Consider the following 17,821-nt stretch of genomic DNA (forward strand, 5'->3'; position numbering starts at 1 on the left):
TACCTGTCGTCATTTTATTTATTTTAAAACTAATTGTATTATAGAAATAAAGATGTGGGTACTAAATAAATAAAATTTTTGCGGGTAATTTTGTGTTCAGTATAGATGTTCTGTTTCAATGACTCAGATTAATGTTTGAAGGTGTTTAATCGCATGATGTCCCAGCTAGTACAACAAATCGATATTACGTAAATTAATGTTAAAAATTTGCAGGTAGTTAGTTGGTATGAAATTTTTATTAAATGATCATACGATAAAATGTGGTTAAATGTCAGACTGACCGAGCGGTGAAAAACTAAAGCAAGTTTGTCAGTAAATATTTACCGATGATTAATTTGTGTTCTATTTTAATTTACGTCTGACGTCTAGCCGTATATTCGTAATTTATATGATAGTGATGTTGACATTGAATCATTGAATATTGTTTTACGAGTGATGAGTCATCTTACTTTTTTTTTAGTTATGTTCTTGAGGCATTTCCTATGTAAGTACTTCGAGAACGAAGTACTTTTCAGGTTGGCCGAATAGATATATATATAATTTATTTATGTGTTACATAATGACAGAGAGAAAAGAAGGAAAAAAAAGAACCAAAAAAAAAAGAAAAAAAAAAAAAAAATTTGTAATTTTGTTTCAAATTAAGAACAATACAGAAATACATTATATTGCATCATTCGTTAAATATTGATGATTCATTGATCAGAAACGCGATTAGCGTGGCCATTTTTGTAAATTTGCTATTGACTTTGCATCGGAGTTCTCACTCGCGAAACGTAGAGATGAAAGATTTGTGATACCTACCTACAATAATTAAGAAATTTTGTTGGAGTTTATTTTTGTAGTTTTTATATAAGGATAGGTTAGGCTGCTGATGTCTTATCCTGTTGCTATGCCGCTAAGTCTAGTAGCTACTGATTGTTTGATGTCATTGTTTTTTTATATATACCCACCGTTATGTAATGTGATGTAATGGAGCTGCCAATCCACACTTGGCCAGCGTGGTGGACTATGGTTAAACCTGAAACTTAAATTTAGAATATTGGAATTTAGAGATTATTGACTACCCACTTGTGTTTAATATTTTTAATGCCGTATTTTGTTGTTTTGTTTGAATAATACTTTTGATTTTTTGACGTTTTTGATGTTTGAAGTGTTTAACTATTTTTGATATTGATTACTTCTTTGACGATCTTTTTAATGTAAATTATTTTTGTGGTATTTTTTGACATTTTAGTTTTTGATACCTACCTTTATGTTTTTATTTACGATCTTTTTGGATTTTTATATTTTATTGTGGAAAAATGTTTTGGTATTTATTTAAAAAGGAAGGTTGTTGGCACATCATTGGATGTGGGAAGCAACAAATGTTTTTGTATAGTCCAAGGACTGATTGCAGATAGACAAAAAGAGATTGAATAGAAAATATTTTTGAAAGTAAATAACGATAATTAGATAAGTTTACTCTTTGATTATTTTTACTTCTTCTAACATAGTAGTTAGTTTTGTTTTGATATATTATCTTACATATAATTACTTTTTATATACCTACCCTTTGTTTTTGACTTTGGTACTTTAGGAGTAAGAGTCGATGGTATTTTATTATTTTTGCAAAATTATTAACTTGAAATTGAAAAAAAGTTCTTATGATTTAACTTATTTATTTTTGTAACTTTTTCATTTTGATGGTTCTTTTTTATGAAACATATTATTTTAAATTCTGATAATTTACAATTTGTTCAGTTGCAATTTTTCTTTGTTTAATATTCATCTCTATATTTTATTGGAATTTATTTAAAACTTTGATCAAATGTTCGATCAATGGAAAAATTGTATAGTGATATATGGATCAAAACCAATGGTGTTAAGGGACAATTTTATGATGGTTTACGATGTTGCCTTAAAACCAATGGTGTTGAAGGATATTTTGTAGATGATACTTTAAAACGTTGGAACCAACGGTGTTGAAAAGTATTTTTATAATATCGCTTTAATACCAGTGGTGTTAAAAATATTTTTTGATATTGGTTTAAAACCAATGGGGTTAAAGGATATCTTGTTTGGAAACATTTATGTGCTGTGGCGAGAAGAATATTTCTCGTATTTTTGAGAGTAAACTGTGTGGTAATTTTGTATGTCACACACATGTTTAAAATGTTTTTTTTAAATTTTGTTGGAAGCCACAGACATGTTGTTTGAAAAAAAAAAAAAAAAAATGTTTTGATGTTGTTAAAAATTTACTTTACGAATTGTTTGTTTTTATTTTGTTGCTTCGAGAACGAAGCAATTGTCAGTTTGGCCGTATAAGATAAATGGTTAGAGTTGCTATTTATTTCTTGAAATTGCTACTAAACTCTTTAGATTTTGCTTAAGAATTAATTCTAAACCATTGACATTTTATTTGTAAACAGAGGCACGTCAAAATGATAGACAAAATACTACAGACGTAACAGATAATATATAGCAGCTAATCCAAAGGTCTTACATGGTGAATTGATTTTATTATATTTTAGAAGTAAAGTAATTGTAGATTTAAATAGAGTATAATGTGGAATTTTGAAGTGTATAAATTTAAAACTAAAGTTTAATCTCTATTGTCGACTCTATTGAATTTGAGTTTTATATGGTATCATTATACTTATGGAAAGGGTAGCCAAAGGGCTCTGCTTTGACGGTAGACATCATTAATTTTCCTATTTTTAAGAAGAAGCTGTGACATACCTACAGGTACGAATATTGTTGATTTTATATTTCTATTGTTGTACTATGTATGTTGATTTATGTATTGTTCAAATGTGTAATTGGTATTTCAAAATAGACACCACCGAGTTTTTTCTTGCCAGTTCTTTCTCTCGGTAGATAATATGCTTTTTACGAACTGGCGGTAGATTTTTCTTAAAGGAAATAATAAATTATTTAATGATAAAGCAATAAGTAATGGTAAAGATAAACTTTGATTTGGAGGGAGTTTTTCCCTGAATAAAACAGTTTATTTCTTTATACAATCTTTTATTTTGTCTCCTACCTACAACCACGCCCTAGCTTATTGATAACGAACTAAGGTTTAGACTCTCAGTAGGTTGATTCCTGACTCTATTGTCTCTATACTTCTGAGGTTAATCTAGCACACGCCACTGACTATGTGGTAATCACTATTCACTACTAACGGTAGTATTGGCAATGTTCTGTCCGTCGTGCTGTGCTAACTTTCACGATAGATATAGCTATCCGTATCCCGGTACATCAGTTCCCTCGGAATTTTAACAAACCATAATCCACGTTGATGAAGCCCCAGGTATCAATTATAGTTATTATTATTATTATTTATTAATAATAATTTTGCTCTTGTACCAACGTGATTTCCCTTTATTTCTGGGATTTCGAGGTGTCTGGATTGGACCCCTAAACCCCCCTCCTAGCTACGGCCTCAGTGTTAATAGACAGCGCTACATCGAAACTTTGAAGCACATGAGTAGAAGTACTAATAATTATAATATGGCCTATGGGTCCCGAACTCGCAACACGCAAGGTCTCTTTGGGGCGATCGACTAGTTTCTCTATGCAAATAAGATTTCAGACTTCTAAGAAACAATAACACTACGGTAAATCTATCCATAACCATGAATTTAAATGTAGACATCACTTCAAGACATTGCAAGTTGCTACAACTATAAATAATACTTATGTCGGTAGTAGTTATAGGTATATATAAGTACTTATTATTCTTGATTTTATATCCTTTTGTCTTTTGTTATAATAACATAATAATGGCTAAGCACATAATGTGATACAAATACAAATCTTATTTTATTGCTTTACACGTACCTAATTGTAAACTGTGATGTGGATTGGTGTCTACAACAATCAGTAGGTACAGTACCTTCGTGGCAGAAAGTAATGTAGATATATCGGAATTTAGAATGACATTTCGGCTTTGTAGAGCATTATCTCTGTCACTCATACCGACATGACATGACGTTTTGTCGGTCTCAACGACAGAGACAACGCTCTACAAATCTGCTATCTCCTTCTAAAGATCGATGTACATTACTTTCTGTTGCGTACTGTACCTATTACCTTATCTAAATTTATTGTAAACTAGCTGATCCCCGCGGCTTCGCCCGCGTAGATTTAGGTTTTTAAAGATCCCGTATAGCCTATGTCACTCAGGAATAATGTAGCTTTCTACTGGTGAAAGAATTTTTAAAATCGGTTCAGTAGTTCTAAAGATTACCCCCTACAAACAAACTTAACGACATTACCTCTTTATATAATCTACACTAATATTATAAAGAGGAAAACTTTGTTTGTTTGTTTGTTTGTTTGTTTGTTTGTACTGAATAGGCTCAAAAACTACTGGACCGATTTTAAAAATTCTTTCACCATTCGAAAGCTACATTATCCACGAGTAACATAGGCTATATTTTATTTTGGAAAAAAATAGGGTTCCGTAAGATATTTGGGTTTTTCGGACACAAGGTGTAAAAAATCAACCAGAAAAGTTACTTATTTTGCGTACGCTGCCTAAACTATAAAAGATAGAACCATAAAATGTTCTAATTAATTGTAGATCTTATAAATATCTACAAAAAAGTCCGCGACACACTATACCCATCTATGTCGAGTGAGGCACAGCAACCATTTTTTTATTTAAAAATCTTGAATTTTTTTTGGACTACATTTAAACGCGTTTATTTTACTCATGCTATTAATCCTTATCAAAATAAATGATTTCATCACTAAGAACAGTTTATGGAGATAATATTTGGTCTTTGAATGATTAAAATTGGACGTTTGGTTTTGAAGTTATGGCGAAATTAAAATATTACGATTTCTGCTGCACGGCCCGTTGTATTATATTATATAAAGAGGTAATGTCGTTAAGTTTGTTTGTAGGGGGTAATCTTTAGAACTACTGAACCGATTTTAAAAATTCTTTCACCAGTAGAAAGCTACATTATTCCTGAGTGACATAGGCTATACGGGATCTTTAAAAACCTAAATCTACGCGGGCGAAGCCGCGGGGATCAGCTAGTATATAATATAATACAACGGGCCGTGCAGCAGAAATCGTAATATTTTAATTTCGCCATAACTTCAAAACCAAACGTCCAATTTTAATCATTCAAAGACCAAATATTATCTCCATAAACTGTTCTTAGTGATGAAATCATTTATTTTGATAAGGATTAATAGCATGAGTAAAATAAACGCGTTTAAATGTAGTCCAAAAAAAATTCAAGATTTTTAAATAAAAAAATGGTTGCTGTGCCTCACTCGACATAGATGGGTATAGTGTGTCGCGGACTTTTTTGTAGATATTTATAAGATCTACAATTAATTAGAACATTTTATGGTTCTATCTTTTATAGTTCAGGCAGCGTACGCAAAATAAGTAACTTTTCTGGTTGATTTTTTACACCTTGTGTCCGAAAAACCCAAATATCTTACGGAACCCTATTTTTTTCCAAAATAAAATATAGCCTATGTTACTCGTGGATAATGTAGCTTTCGAATGGTGAAAGAATTTTTAAAATCGGTCCAGTAGTTTTTGAGCCTATTCAGTACAAACAAACAAACAAACAAACAAACAAACAAACAAACAAACAAACAAACAAAGTTTTCCTCTTTATAATATTAGTGTAGATTGAACATTCAAAAAGTGCAACCGCCGAGTTTCTTGCTGGTTCTTAAGCATTCCGATTTCCGAACCAGTGGTAGGCATTTGTCGATTCAAAGTAGGTACTTAGCAAAAGTTTATTTCGATAAAAATTAAAAATATTTCTATCATTCTCTTCTAATTGTCTTTGACCACAATGGGCCAACAGGTTGTCTTTGACTTTGAACCTACGAACTTTCCGTTCATTTAGAGCAATTGGATAACTTAACTTGGACTCGTGAAAAGCGTCTCACCCGCTTTCCAGCCCTCTGCCTAGGGTAGCCAGGGCGGGTTTCAACTTTCAGGGCGCTCGCGTCGTACCGACGGAAAAACAATATTTTTTACTCGACTGCGGTGAAGACCAAAAGGAGCTTTATCACTTAATACTTTATTAAGTCACTAGGTGTTTATACGGTTATAATTAGTTGTTTGACCTGTAGGTATGTGTAATATTGGTTCCTATGTCCGCTGATAAATTTACGTCCGTCATTAGATTCTTCTTAATGGACTGAGTGTCTGGGTAGGTACTTAAATAAAATTAAATAATCGAGATGGCGGATTGTGCGGGCTGAAAAAGATGCAGTGCAAGTCGGGGTTTTTTTTTTTTACCTTTCAAATTACTTGATTGTTTATTTTTATTCCGGTCAGATGGAGTCAGGTTCGATGTGTATAGAACTGAGCCTTATTGATCAGAGGCGCTAGTAACAGGCGGTCGAAGTTTTTCCTCGTCATTATTACGAAGGGGAAAAACTTTGACCATCTTGTACTATTTCTCTTATCTTTGATTTATTAACACGATGCTGCTTGCTATAATTGCAAATTATACTAGAACCGTTCCATTAAAGTTTATTAAATAGGTATAGGGTCTGCAACGAAGCTAGGTTTGCACCCGCAAGTACAAGCGACTATAGACAGGTGCATACCTAGCATTGTTGCAGACTGTACCTACTATAATGAACTTGCATTTTATTGAAAAGCTTTTAGCATGCAGTTCCTGGTAATTGATTCACAAAAATATTACAGGGAGTTAGCCAGAATAATTATCAACTTAAACTTACTAAGACTTAGGTACAAGGTTATAGCTATAATTATATTATACCTACTAGCTGATGCCCGCGACTTCATCCGCGTGGATTTACGTTTTAAAAATCCCGTGGGAACTCTTTGATTTACCGGGATAAAAAGTAGTCTAGGTTTCTACCTAGGTTTTTATTTATGTCTTTCAAAATACTATTATCGAAGTTTGGAGAGTAATTTTATTAGATTTATATATTAGTTAGGTTTCTGGACTGATTTGCAAATATATTTTTTAATGTATGTATGTATGTATGTATATACTTTATTGCACCACAGAAACACAAATGACAGGTTACAAAACAACAGGTTAATCAACAGAGGAAGTTTCCGTGGTGGCCCCATTAAAATTTCTGGATCCAACTCCTCAATCTGATGCTGCAAGGTACTGAACTCCTAAGCTGTGGGGATTCGGCAATTTCTGATGGTGAATTGATATTTTAGGTATCAAGCAACGGCTTCATGATTACACTCCAAGTCTGAACTCCTCAAACCTGATTTTGCATGGTACAGCAGTCCTAAACTATAGAGATTCAGGAGCTGTTCCTGGTGAAATAATATTGTAAATGCCGAGCATAGACTTTGTTATTGAATTTCGAGTCCCTCAGGCTCTTCAATCCTGATGCTACAAGGTGCAAGGAACTCCTAAGCCGTGTGGATTTCGTAAGTTTTGCTGGTGAATTGATACTTAAGGTACCAAGCAATGACGATCTTATACTAAAAAGTTTAAAATTAAAAATAAACAAAAAAAACCGCCTTCCAAAACCACTACAAAGTAAAAAATAACTTTTGTTTCTTCATGTGTGTGTATGTATGAAGTCGGGCGAGCATAATAAAAGAACTAGAAATAAAGCGTGAAACTCGCCCGACTTCAACATACATACACATGTAGAAACAAAAGTTATTTTTTACTTTGTAGTAGGTAGTTTTGGAAGTCGGTTTTTTAATTTTTTTGTATGTCCAATGGTGTTCCTATTTCATGAAGAATTTGGATTAAAACTTCAAAAATCAGAATCACATATTCAAATACTTATCAACGTGATCGTTTTTATTAAAGTTTTCTTATAAGAGCTTCCAACAGTCGCAAAATTTTCGTACTATAGGTATTAATTGTTAAATCATGGAGAGTACGCGTAGAAGGGTACATCATCAATTCTGTGTATTACCAGTACTATTATATTATACTAGCTTATGCCCGCGACTTCGTCCGTGTGGACTACACAAATTTTAAACCCCTATTTTACACCCTTAGATTTGATCTTTAACTATGAGATTTTAACATATGAGCTTAATAAAATATGTAATACTGCTAATTGCAAAAATATTAACTACAAAACTTCTTTATAGACACTTCAAAACTGACAGAGTTTCATACAAACTTCAAACCCCTTTTACCCCTTCAGGGGTTGAATTTTGAAAAATTCTTTCTTAGCGAACGCCTACGTTATAATAGCTATCTGCATGCCGAATTTCAGCGTGATCCGTCCAGTAGTTTGAGCTGTGCGTTGATAGATCAGTCAGTCAGTCAGTCAGTCACCTTTTCCTTTTATATATATATAGATTCTGAGGTATTACAGAATCGTACAGGCGTTCACAGTAATACATAATATCACGCTGCTGCTCAGACTACGTCGCGCATGTCACGTTTGGTATAGGTATCTATACCTCAATTTATTGTTTATTCTCGTATGACCTAGATGGCTACTATCGGTCGTTACTTTTAAGGCCCTTCCGGATAACTGTATGCCATTAAATCTTTAGGTCAACTACTTCTACATATACGAAGTATTTCCTTGAGGCCAAATATTACAAATACGAGTTGTTTGGAACAATAGTTTTATTATAAAAAAAACCGGCCAAGTGCGAGTCAGGCTCGCGCAATGAGGGTTCCGTACTACAGTCGTATTTTTTCGACATTTTGCACGATAATTCAAAAACTATGATGCATAAAAATTAATAAAAATCTGTTTTAGAATGTACAGGTGAAGACTTTTCATATGATACCCCACTTGATATAGTTATCTCACTGCGACAGTTGAAAATACTAATTATTATTTCATAACCACAATTTAAATTTTTTGTGTGATCCTAAATTTAATGTAACCCTAAATTCACGGTTTTCAGATTTTCTCCCAAATGTCAGCTATAAGATCTACCTACCTGCCAAATTTCATGATTCTAGGTCAACGGGATTCGGGAAGTACCCCGTAGGTTTCTTGACAGACAGACGGACAGACAGACAGACAGACAGACAGAGAACAAAGTGATTGTAAAAACAAACTTTTGAGGTACGGAACCCTAATAAGTAGGTAGGTAGGTATACATCGGCTGATATTCTTATTTCAAATTCATTATCATGTAAGCATCGGTTATAATACACAACAACAATGAATCAATTGACACCTCATAACTCATTCATCATAATCGGCCCAGTAGTTTAGGCGCTACGATGGAACACACACATAGATCTATGCGTGTTCCACCTAAAGTGCAACCACCTGCCAGACACCCTTAAACTTTAACAATTTACGGCTGCCACCATACCTACCCTACTAAGTCTGGCAACGTTAGACGTGATTTCGAATACTGTTCCGGAGAAAATATAAAGAGTTGATACTTTGACGTAAATTTTTTTACACATTTATTAACTGTCATCTCCTAAAGCCACCATGATTCAAACTTCATAGTCGCTGATCGTTCCTCCCTGTGTTGGGGACAATACGCAGAGAAACTTTCAGCTTTTATAAAATAACGAAGTCTGGCACGCGCTGGCTCTTAGTCTATTATCTTCCTTTGAAGATAAGTATTTAAGTAGTTTGAGTTTTAAAATCGAACTACAAAAAAACTTTCATTAAACTGATTTTGATAAAACATTGCTTAAGAATCCATTTTTAGAGTAAAAACTATTTCAAATAAGTAGATACAATAATTTTGTACTTACGTTATCTTGTGTTTCAAACATTTCTGCAGTGATCATCACCGATTCATCGTTTTATCTGAAAAATAAAACAAAATTCAGTTCAAGTGCCTAATGCCTAGTCTGGTACCTATCTATATAGGTATTACAGTATTCAAAAAAATATTATATGTGTACATTTTAATACAAAATGCAACTAGATTATAACATGGGGTTATTCAAGGGGCGGACCAACAAATTCCTAAAAGGCCGGCAACGCATCGGCGGCTCCTCTGGTGCTGCAAATGTTCATGGGCGGCGGTAATCACTTAACATCAGGTGACCCGCCTGCTCGTTTGCTCGCTATATCTATTAAAAAAAAAAAAACTAGTAGTTACTAATAAAAATAAAAATAAAAACTAACTCAGTCTAATCTAATTCAATAATAGGCGCAAGTAGGTAACTATGCCTCTCTTATCGAGAATTACATTTTTGGTCCGTTTTCCGTGGTGACCCTGGGGACATGGAGTCTAGGTATACAAAGAAAATTTTAGGAGACATTACACCACGATTAATAGCCGGTGACAAGGGAAGAAGAAGGGCTGGCTTATTTTTGCGCAACGGATCAGCCTGGCTGCCCAGCACAGAAATGCAGTCAGTATTCTTGACACCATTCCACGTGGGCATGATTTGTATAGTAATGAGACAAGCTAGCTTTAAGTTTTATTAATATATTTCCAATAATAGAAGATCTAATAAATAAATAAATTATCGTTTATTTGTGCAGTTTTTCTTTAAAAGGTTTTTCCCACGGGTTTTTCCTAATATTATGTATACCTGGCTGAAGTCCAGAACCGCTTTGTGTGGTTAAAGCCTTAGTTTTCAGAGATTACTTTACTCTATGGAGATCACCTGTAAGATTTTTAGTCTGTGCACTGCCAAGCAAATAAACGTCAATGTCATCGTCGAGCTGTCTTATTTCAAGCCAGTGTTCTCACTTATAGGCGTTTCGCCTTATTTTATGGCGAAACGACTAATGTAGAGTTCGGCTCAGGGCTATTTTAAGTTGACAACGATTAAGGGTGATTTCGGTTACTATATAGTTAAACCTATCTTATGGAAATCACGGGATACTGCGAGATCTCAGTTCACTTCTAATAGGTATAATAATTACTACATAGCTAATTATGTAGTAACTAGCTTATGCTCGCGACTTCGTCCACGTGACTTTTAAATTGTCAATTGACACGTGAAATTTCAAACCCCTACTTTACCCCCTTAGGGGGTAGAATTTTCAAAAATCCTTTCTTAGTGGCTTACACAAATTTCAAACCCTTATTTTACCCCCTTAGGGGGTAGAATTTTCAAAAATCCTTTCATAATGGATGTCTGTGTCATAATCTAATAAGAGCTACCTGTATGCCAAATTTCAGCCCGATCCATCCAGTAGTTCGAGCTGTGCGTTAATAGATCAGTCAGTCAGTCATTCAGCTTTTCCTTTTATATAATACTAGCTGACGCCCGTGACTTCGTCCACGTGGATTTAGGTTTTTAACAATCCCGCGGAAACTCTGGGTTTCCGGGATAAAAAGTAGCTTAAGTCACTCTCCAGGTATTTGACTATACCCATGCAAAAGGCACGTCATTCTATTGCTCCGTTGCAACGTGATTGAAGGCCAAACCAACAAACCATCAAACAAACAAACTTTCGCATTTATAATAAGGTTATTTAGCTGATTTAGTGTAGATATGGGCAGAGAGTTATTCTAAATTTTAAATGTTTGAAAATGGAAGAAATAGATGACCAAACACCTTCTTTGTCACAAGATTCCCAAAATTTTGAAAAGTGAGATGATATAGGTATTAAAAACATGAAACGATGTACCTAGTTCTAAAACGTGCTCTAAAACAGTGTATAGTTAGTCCCTACAAAATTACTCCTCACGCGCCATTGAGTTAACTGTCATGTCAAAAGTAATTTCAATTCCCAATTATTGGCTTTTAGGTATGTCAAAAGTAAAGTTTGCCTTTAAAATAAGGACTGAAATCGTACATTTGACATTAAATTTGACACAAAAAGAAAAAATGGCGCGTCGGGGGTTAAATTTTCCTTAATTTTATTTTTTTTGGGTATAGGGCGAATTTTTACAGAAACTCGGGTAAAACCAAAATCATAAATGGAAACACTAAGCTTAGCTGCTGCAAATGCCAAACGTCAATGTCAAATCAATTGTCAAAATGCAAAAATCATCCGTCGGTCAAAGACCAAAGCACGGGCGGTTCACGGCCATACAAATTCCGTTCCCTTACAAATGCGAATAGCAAAATAGAAGTTGACAGATTCGACCACAGAACGATACAATAACACACGTTGATTAAGGACTTTGCCCGTAGCGTTGACGGACGCACGTGTTAGTGAGAGTTTTGGTGTAGTTTTTGTGCTTTTTTTAGTGTAATAGTTGGTGTTGGTAAGCATATTTGTTTTGTGATTGTCCCAAGGAGCTCCCAGGCTGTGGAAGCATGCACGACGACCCCCTCCACGTTCCTCCTGACCCAGGGGAATATGTAGAAGTACAAACTACCCCGCTGCCCTCAACATCGGTCCCCCAAGCGGGCCGTAAACGACCATCTGATGAAAGCCCCCCGTCTGCAGCAAAGAAACCTATACCTGACCCCGCAACCGCACACCCCTCGGTCCAATCTATTTATACCCACCCGTCTCTTTCCGAAGCCCCCTCGAAGTACCTAGAAACAGACTCAGGCCCCTTTATTGTCTACGTTTCCCGAGCTGTAGCTGATCCCTCGGCTGGCACCGCGCTCAGGGCAATTAAATTTGGTCAATTTTTATTTAAAAACAAGATCCGATCCATAGTTAACGATGGAGTGAAAAGCGCCGGCCGCAATAAAGTCTCGGTAGAGTTCTCATGTGCAGAAGCTGCGAATAGTTTTCTCACCAACCCAGTAATTGAAGCAGCAGAATTTAAAGCTTATATCCCGACATTCAACGTCACTCGGATGGGAATGGTTCGAGGTGTACCAGTTGACTGGCACCTCGACGAATTCGTTGAATCCCTCGAGCTCCCCTCTGGTTGTGGGGAAGTTCTTAAGGCAAGACGACTGAACCGAAAACAAGTTGTAGATGGCGTAGTGGCCTGGATCCCGACCCAGTCGGTTGTTGTTACTTTCAGGGGGCAGATGCTCCCTGCGAAAGTGTATTCCTATCACACATCACTCCCAGTAGAAACCTATATATTCCCTACGATACAGTGCCTGAACTGCTGCCGGTTTGGGCATATAAAGACCCAGTGCCGCTCCAAGCCTAGGTGCTTTAAATGCACACAGCCACATACTGGTGATTCTTGTGAAACCACTCCGGACAATACAATGTGTGTACTTTGCACGGGTAAGCATCTAGCCACAGATAAAAGCTGCCCAGAACATAACAGACAACAAGCTATCAAAAAGGCCATGTCCCAAGATAACATTTCCTACAGTGAAGCCTCATCCCGTTTTCCCCCTAGTAGGCCATCCTATGCTGAAATGACGAAGCAAATGTTTGCCCCTCCTACATATACTCCCAGGCCTAGTCCTAAAACCCCCTCACAGCACAATACTACCTCTCCTAGATCCTACCGGGAAACCATTACCCGTAGTCCTCGCCCCAGAGCACCCGTAGCAAAGGGATACGACAGGCGAGCTCACCAAAATATCATTGGTACACCCCCCTCCTCCGTCAATAATGGTTCTGCCATAAATAATAATGATCAGGGTTTTACCCATAACACCAGTGACAATGATAACCTAATCTCCATCCTAACTAAATCTTTAGTAAATATCATAGAAAATTTCAATAATCAAACATCACCGCCCAACGCAGCCCAAATTTTATTCAAAATCGTTTCTCTCCTACAAAACGGACTTAGTGAAAATAATGCAATGGAACTGTAAAAGCCTGCGCAGTAGAAAACATGAATTAGCTCTATTAATAAATGAATACAAACCTGTTATTCTTGCCATCTCTGAGTCATGGCTAAGGCCAGGTTCCCATTTTAGGGTCTCAGGTTTTGCTTGTCTTAGGGATGACAGGGATGATGGGTATGCAGGAAGTGCCATACTTATCCGGCGCTCCCTCGTCTATTCTTCCATAACCCTTCCCCCTCACAGTCAGCAGATTAATGCTGTAGCTGCGAGAGTCCTTGACATTTCCTTTCTTTCCTTATATATTCCACATCCCCTTCCTTCACTTATTCCAGAACTTAAATCTATCATTGCAGCTCTTCCCCCCCCCTGTTGTAGTGATGGGAGACTTTAATTCTCACCACACAGCGTGGGGATCTCATTCATGTGATGGGTTTGCTATTCTCTTGTTGGAAATCTTTGATGAGCTTAATGTCTGTATTCTCAACACCGGTTCTCCGACAAGAAGAGTATACCCAGATCAAAACCCAAAATCTGCCATAGACGTATCTCTTTGCTCTCCCTCCCTAGCCTCACTTATCTCCTGGGAAACCCTCACAAGTACGCATGGCAGTGATCACTTCCCTGTCCTTCTTTCTTTGGCCCGCAGGTCCATCCCAGTCATAAATCCTAACCCTCTCCTTAAACATAAGCTCTCTAAAGCTCAATGGCCTGCATTTGCTGATACTGTTGACATGCTTATTGACGCCCTCCCTTGCCTGGAGGACGATGGAGACTATCAACTTTACTATGAGAACTTTGTCAAAATTTTAAAATCATCAGCCGACCTCCATTTTACTATCAAAAAAACTGAACGAGATTTCTACTCATCACCCCCCTGGTGGGATGATGAATGTACAAAAATGATCAAACAACGTAAAGAAGCAGAAATTTCCTACACGATGAATATGTCCCGGAGTAATTTTTTGGAATACCAGCGTATTAATGCTAAAACTAGGAGACTTACGTCTAAGAAGAAAAAAACTGGTTGGGTATCTTTTTGTGAAACCTTAGACCCTCGATATCCTTCTTCTTCTGTTTGGAATAAGATTAAAAGATTTAGAAACTCCCAGTCGCTTAACGACTCACCATCCAATGATTCAAGCTCCTGGTTGGAAGCTTTTGCAGATAAGCTCGCCCCTCCCTACGTCCCCTGTGGGAGTAGCTTCCCTACTCTTACTCCTTTATCATCACCCGATGAAATGGATGCCCCGTTTACCTTTGCTGAGCTTCAGGGAGTTCTCTCCGGACTGAAGGATTCTGCCCCAGGAAATGATGGTATTCCGTACTCCTTCCTTGTAAATCTTAATGATAAGGCGAAATACTGCTACCTTGATATGATAAACAGGTTTCTATTAACAGGATTCATCCCGGAACCATGGAGGACTCAAGTCATAATCCCAATACGGAAACCTGGCAAAGACCCCCTAGACCCCAACTCGTACCGTCCCATAGCTCTTTCGTCCACTTTGGCTAAAGTTATGGAACACTTGGTAAAAAACCGGTTGGAATGGATAGTGGAAAGTAGAGACTTATTGGCCAGGTCCCAATTTGGCTTCAGAAAGGGTCTTGGCACAATGGATAGCCTTGGAATCATTACGACGGATATTCGAACAGCCCTGGCTAAAGGAGAGTACCTAGTGGGTGTTTTCCTGGACGTAGCGTCGGCATATGATAATGTCCTTCTCCCAATGCTCAGGCACAAGTTGCAACAGCTGAGTGTCCCGCCGAGACTTACACGTATCATTTGCAATCTTCTCTCACACAGAAACATTCTGGTGAGAACTTCTTCATCTTCTCTTCCCCCCAGAACCATCTGGAAAGGTCTCCCTCAGGGCTCGGTCCTCAGTCCACTGCTTTATAGCATTTACACTCATGATCTCGAACTATCTGTCGTAAATTTCTGTAACATTCTACAATATGCTGACGACATTGCTCTCTACGTTAGCTCAACTTCCATGGAGAGTATTTCGACAAGTCTCAACTCTGCTTTGTACTATCTAGGCCAATGGTTATCCGATCATGGTCTGTCTCTGTCTACCGATAAGTGTAAGGCCGTCATTTTCACCCGGAAAAGAATCATTCCAGACCCCAATATTGTTTACAATGATCAACACATTGCTCTTGAAAATAAAGCTAAATTCTTAGGTCTGATTCTTGACTCAAGACTCAATGGTGCAGCTCATGCCCAATATGTAAGCCGAAAATGTGAAAATGGTATCAACATACTCCGTGCACTATCAGGGGTGTGGTGGGGATCCCATCAGTATTCCCAAAAACTTTTGTACAATGCCATAGTTCGTAGTCACATAGACTATGGCCTGTTTACTTTAGATCCTATTAACAAAGCGGCTACAGAAAAGCTAAACAAAATTCAATACAAATGCTTAAGAATTATACTAGGCGCCATGAAGTCTTCCCCCACCAATACATTACAAGCTGAATGTGTTGATCCCCCAGTGCAAATAAGAAGCCAGTATTTATGTGACCGCTTTATCAGCAAAGTTTTGCAGCTTTCCTCGAACCCTTTATTGGACAGCCTTCGACAGCTGTCTTGTGTTGTCAGAGCCAACCAGGATAAACCCTTTCTTTTAAAAAGTTTCCTCAAATTTACTTCCCTACCTCATCCAATTGACTCATCTCCCAGACTCCCTCTGTTTTCTTCCCCCTATAAAAGCTTGACTGGTAAACTCCCAATTGTAAATGTAGGTATCCATAAAGATGCAAATGAGGCCAATCATAAATTTAATGAAATCTTACAAAACGACTGGCCTGATTCTCTCACAATATATACTGATGCCTCAAAACTATCCCAGAATGGATGCGTTGGTGTAGCATGCTGGATTCCAAAATACAAAATTAGCATTCAATTTAAGTGTCCCCCAGAAACTTCAGTATTCACAGGAGAGTCCATTGGCATTTTAGAAGCAGTCCTTTTCGTTGAAGCCCATAACATAAGACAAGCCTTAATACTGACTGACTCCTTAAGCTGCCTACAAGCTCTTAAGGATAACCCTTTCCGTAGTAGGGTGAGAGTAGCTATCGTGTTTAGGATCAGGGAGGCTTTATATGCATGCCAACAGAAAGGCCTAAATGTTACACTGGCCTGGATCCCGGGCCACTCCGGAATCACCGGCAATGAGACTGCCGACGCTAGCGCTAAACTTGCGATCGAAATGGGTACTATGAAGCATTTCATAAACCACCCCCAAGATTTCCGTTCCCTAGCAAAAACTGATTTGGAAAGCTCTTGGAACTCAAAATATGCTGAATCGATTTCTATCAAGGGTAAGCATTATGCTTCTATCCAACCTAACATTCCACGACGGCCTTGGTTCTTCTTTCATAAAAAATCGGATCGCTGGGTTACCTCTACTATAAGCCGTCTACGAATTGGTCATGCCTCCACCCCTGTCCACTTGTCAAAATTAAGAGTGCGTGACAACTCCCTGTGTGAATGTGGTCTAGACGAAGGATCAGCCTCCCACATACTCTTCTCCTGTCCCAAACTCCCCTTTAAACTTTACGATATCCTCCCTCCTAAAATTCCCCGCCCTCTAAATGTTGAATGTGTTTTAATGTTAGTGTATAGTCCTTATATTAAGTATCTATGTAAATTTTTTAAAATTAACAAACTAAAGCTATAATTTGTGTATCTATGTCTCTCTGTTGACCTTCCCATGTGTGTGTCTGTCTATGTGATCCCAGTTGTAATATTATATGTAATAGTTATATTATGGTACTAACAATAAATTAACCCTTCTATTACAGTAAACAGTTTAAGATCTTAACTGCACATTTTTACCGGCCAATCTCCTCTGTGTCTCCTTCAAGCTACTTGAGACTGGCAAAGTGCATTGTGCTGACATGGCACTGGAAAAAGCCATATATTAAGAGAAGAAGAAGAAGAATAACACACGTTCACTGCCTGACGCCATTTTGTTATCAGTTGTTGTTCTAGTGGTGCTGTGTTCCCGATTGTAATAGTACGCGAAAAGACGCTATATTACATAAGTTTCCAGTGTGCTGTGTGAGAAAAGACTCAAAAAGTGGCTTAAGTATATAAATTATGATGTTTTGCGAAGTAAAAGTACAATAGATCTTAAAAATAAGTCTCAAGTGTGTCGCACTTTGAAAACCGTTTTGTGACACAAAAATCTCGTCTTGCAGTAACAGCATTTCCTACTTTGTTCCTGCAATCTGAGATCCTCAGTGGTACTCCATCCATTCCACTGCAT

The 17,821-nt window shown here is 37.1% G+C and overlaps 2 protein-coding genes across 3 annotated transcripts in view; one reads left to right on the plus strand and one right to left on the minus strand.

The window, feature by feature from the left end:
- Positions 1–17,821, minus strand: part of LOC117985639 (calcium release-activated calcium channel protein 1-like) — a 61,628-nt gene that overhangs the window by 15,334 nt on the left and 28,473 nt on the right. The window contains exon 2 of one of the 2 annotated variants that reach the window (XM_069500783.1): positions 9,672–9,726. In XM_069500783.1, the coding sequence (XP_069356884.1) occupies positions 9,672–9,707 (36 nt within the window). In that variant the 5' untranslated portion in view covers positions 9,708–9,726. Of the gene's footprint in view, positions 1–9,671; positions 9,828–17,821 lie in introns of those variants that run through there. The other variant, XM_034972415.2, reaches the window with a different exon arrangement.
- Positions 12,012–13,904, plus strand: LOC138402772 (uncharacterized). The gene has a single exon (XM_069500778.1). The coding sequence runs from the start codon at positions 12,147–12,149 to the stop codon at positions 13,572–13,574; it is 1,428 nt and encodes a 475-aa protein (XP_069356879.1). The 5' UTR covers positions 12,012–12,146; the 3' UTR covers positions 13,575–13,904.

This window comes from Maniola hyperantus, chromosome 9, assembly GCF_902806685.2.
Source record: "Maniola hyperantus chromosome 9, iAphHyp1.2, whole genome shotgun sequence".
NCBI lineage: Eukaryota > Metazoa > Arthropoda > Insecta > Lepidoptera > Nymphalidae > Maniola > Maniola hyperantus.

What these genes read in the sequence shown, in the direction of transcription:
- LOC138402772 (XM_069500778.1), top strand. Translation starts at nt 12,147, where the DNA reads ATGCACGACGACCCCCTCCACGTTCCTCCTGACCCAGGGGAATATGTA.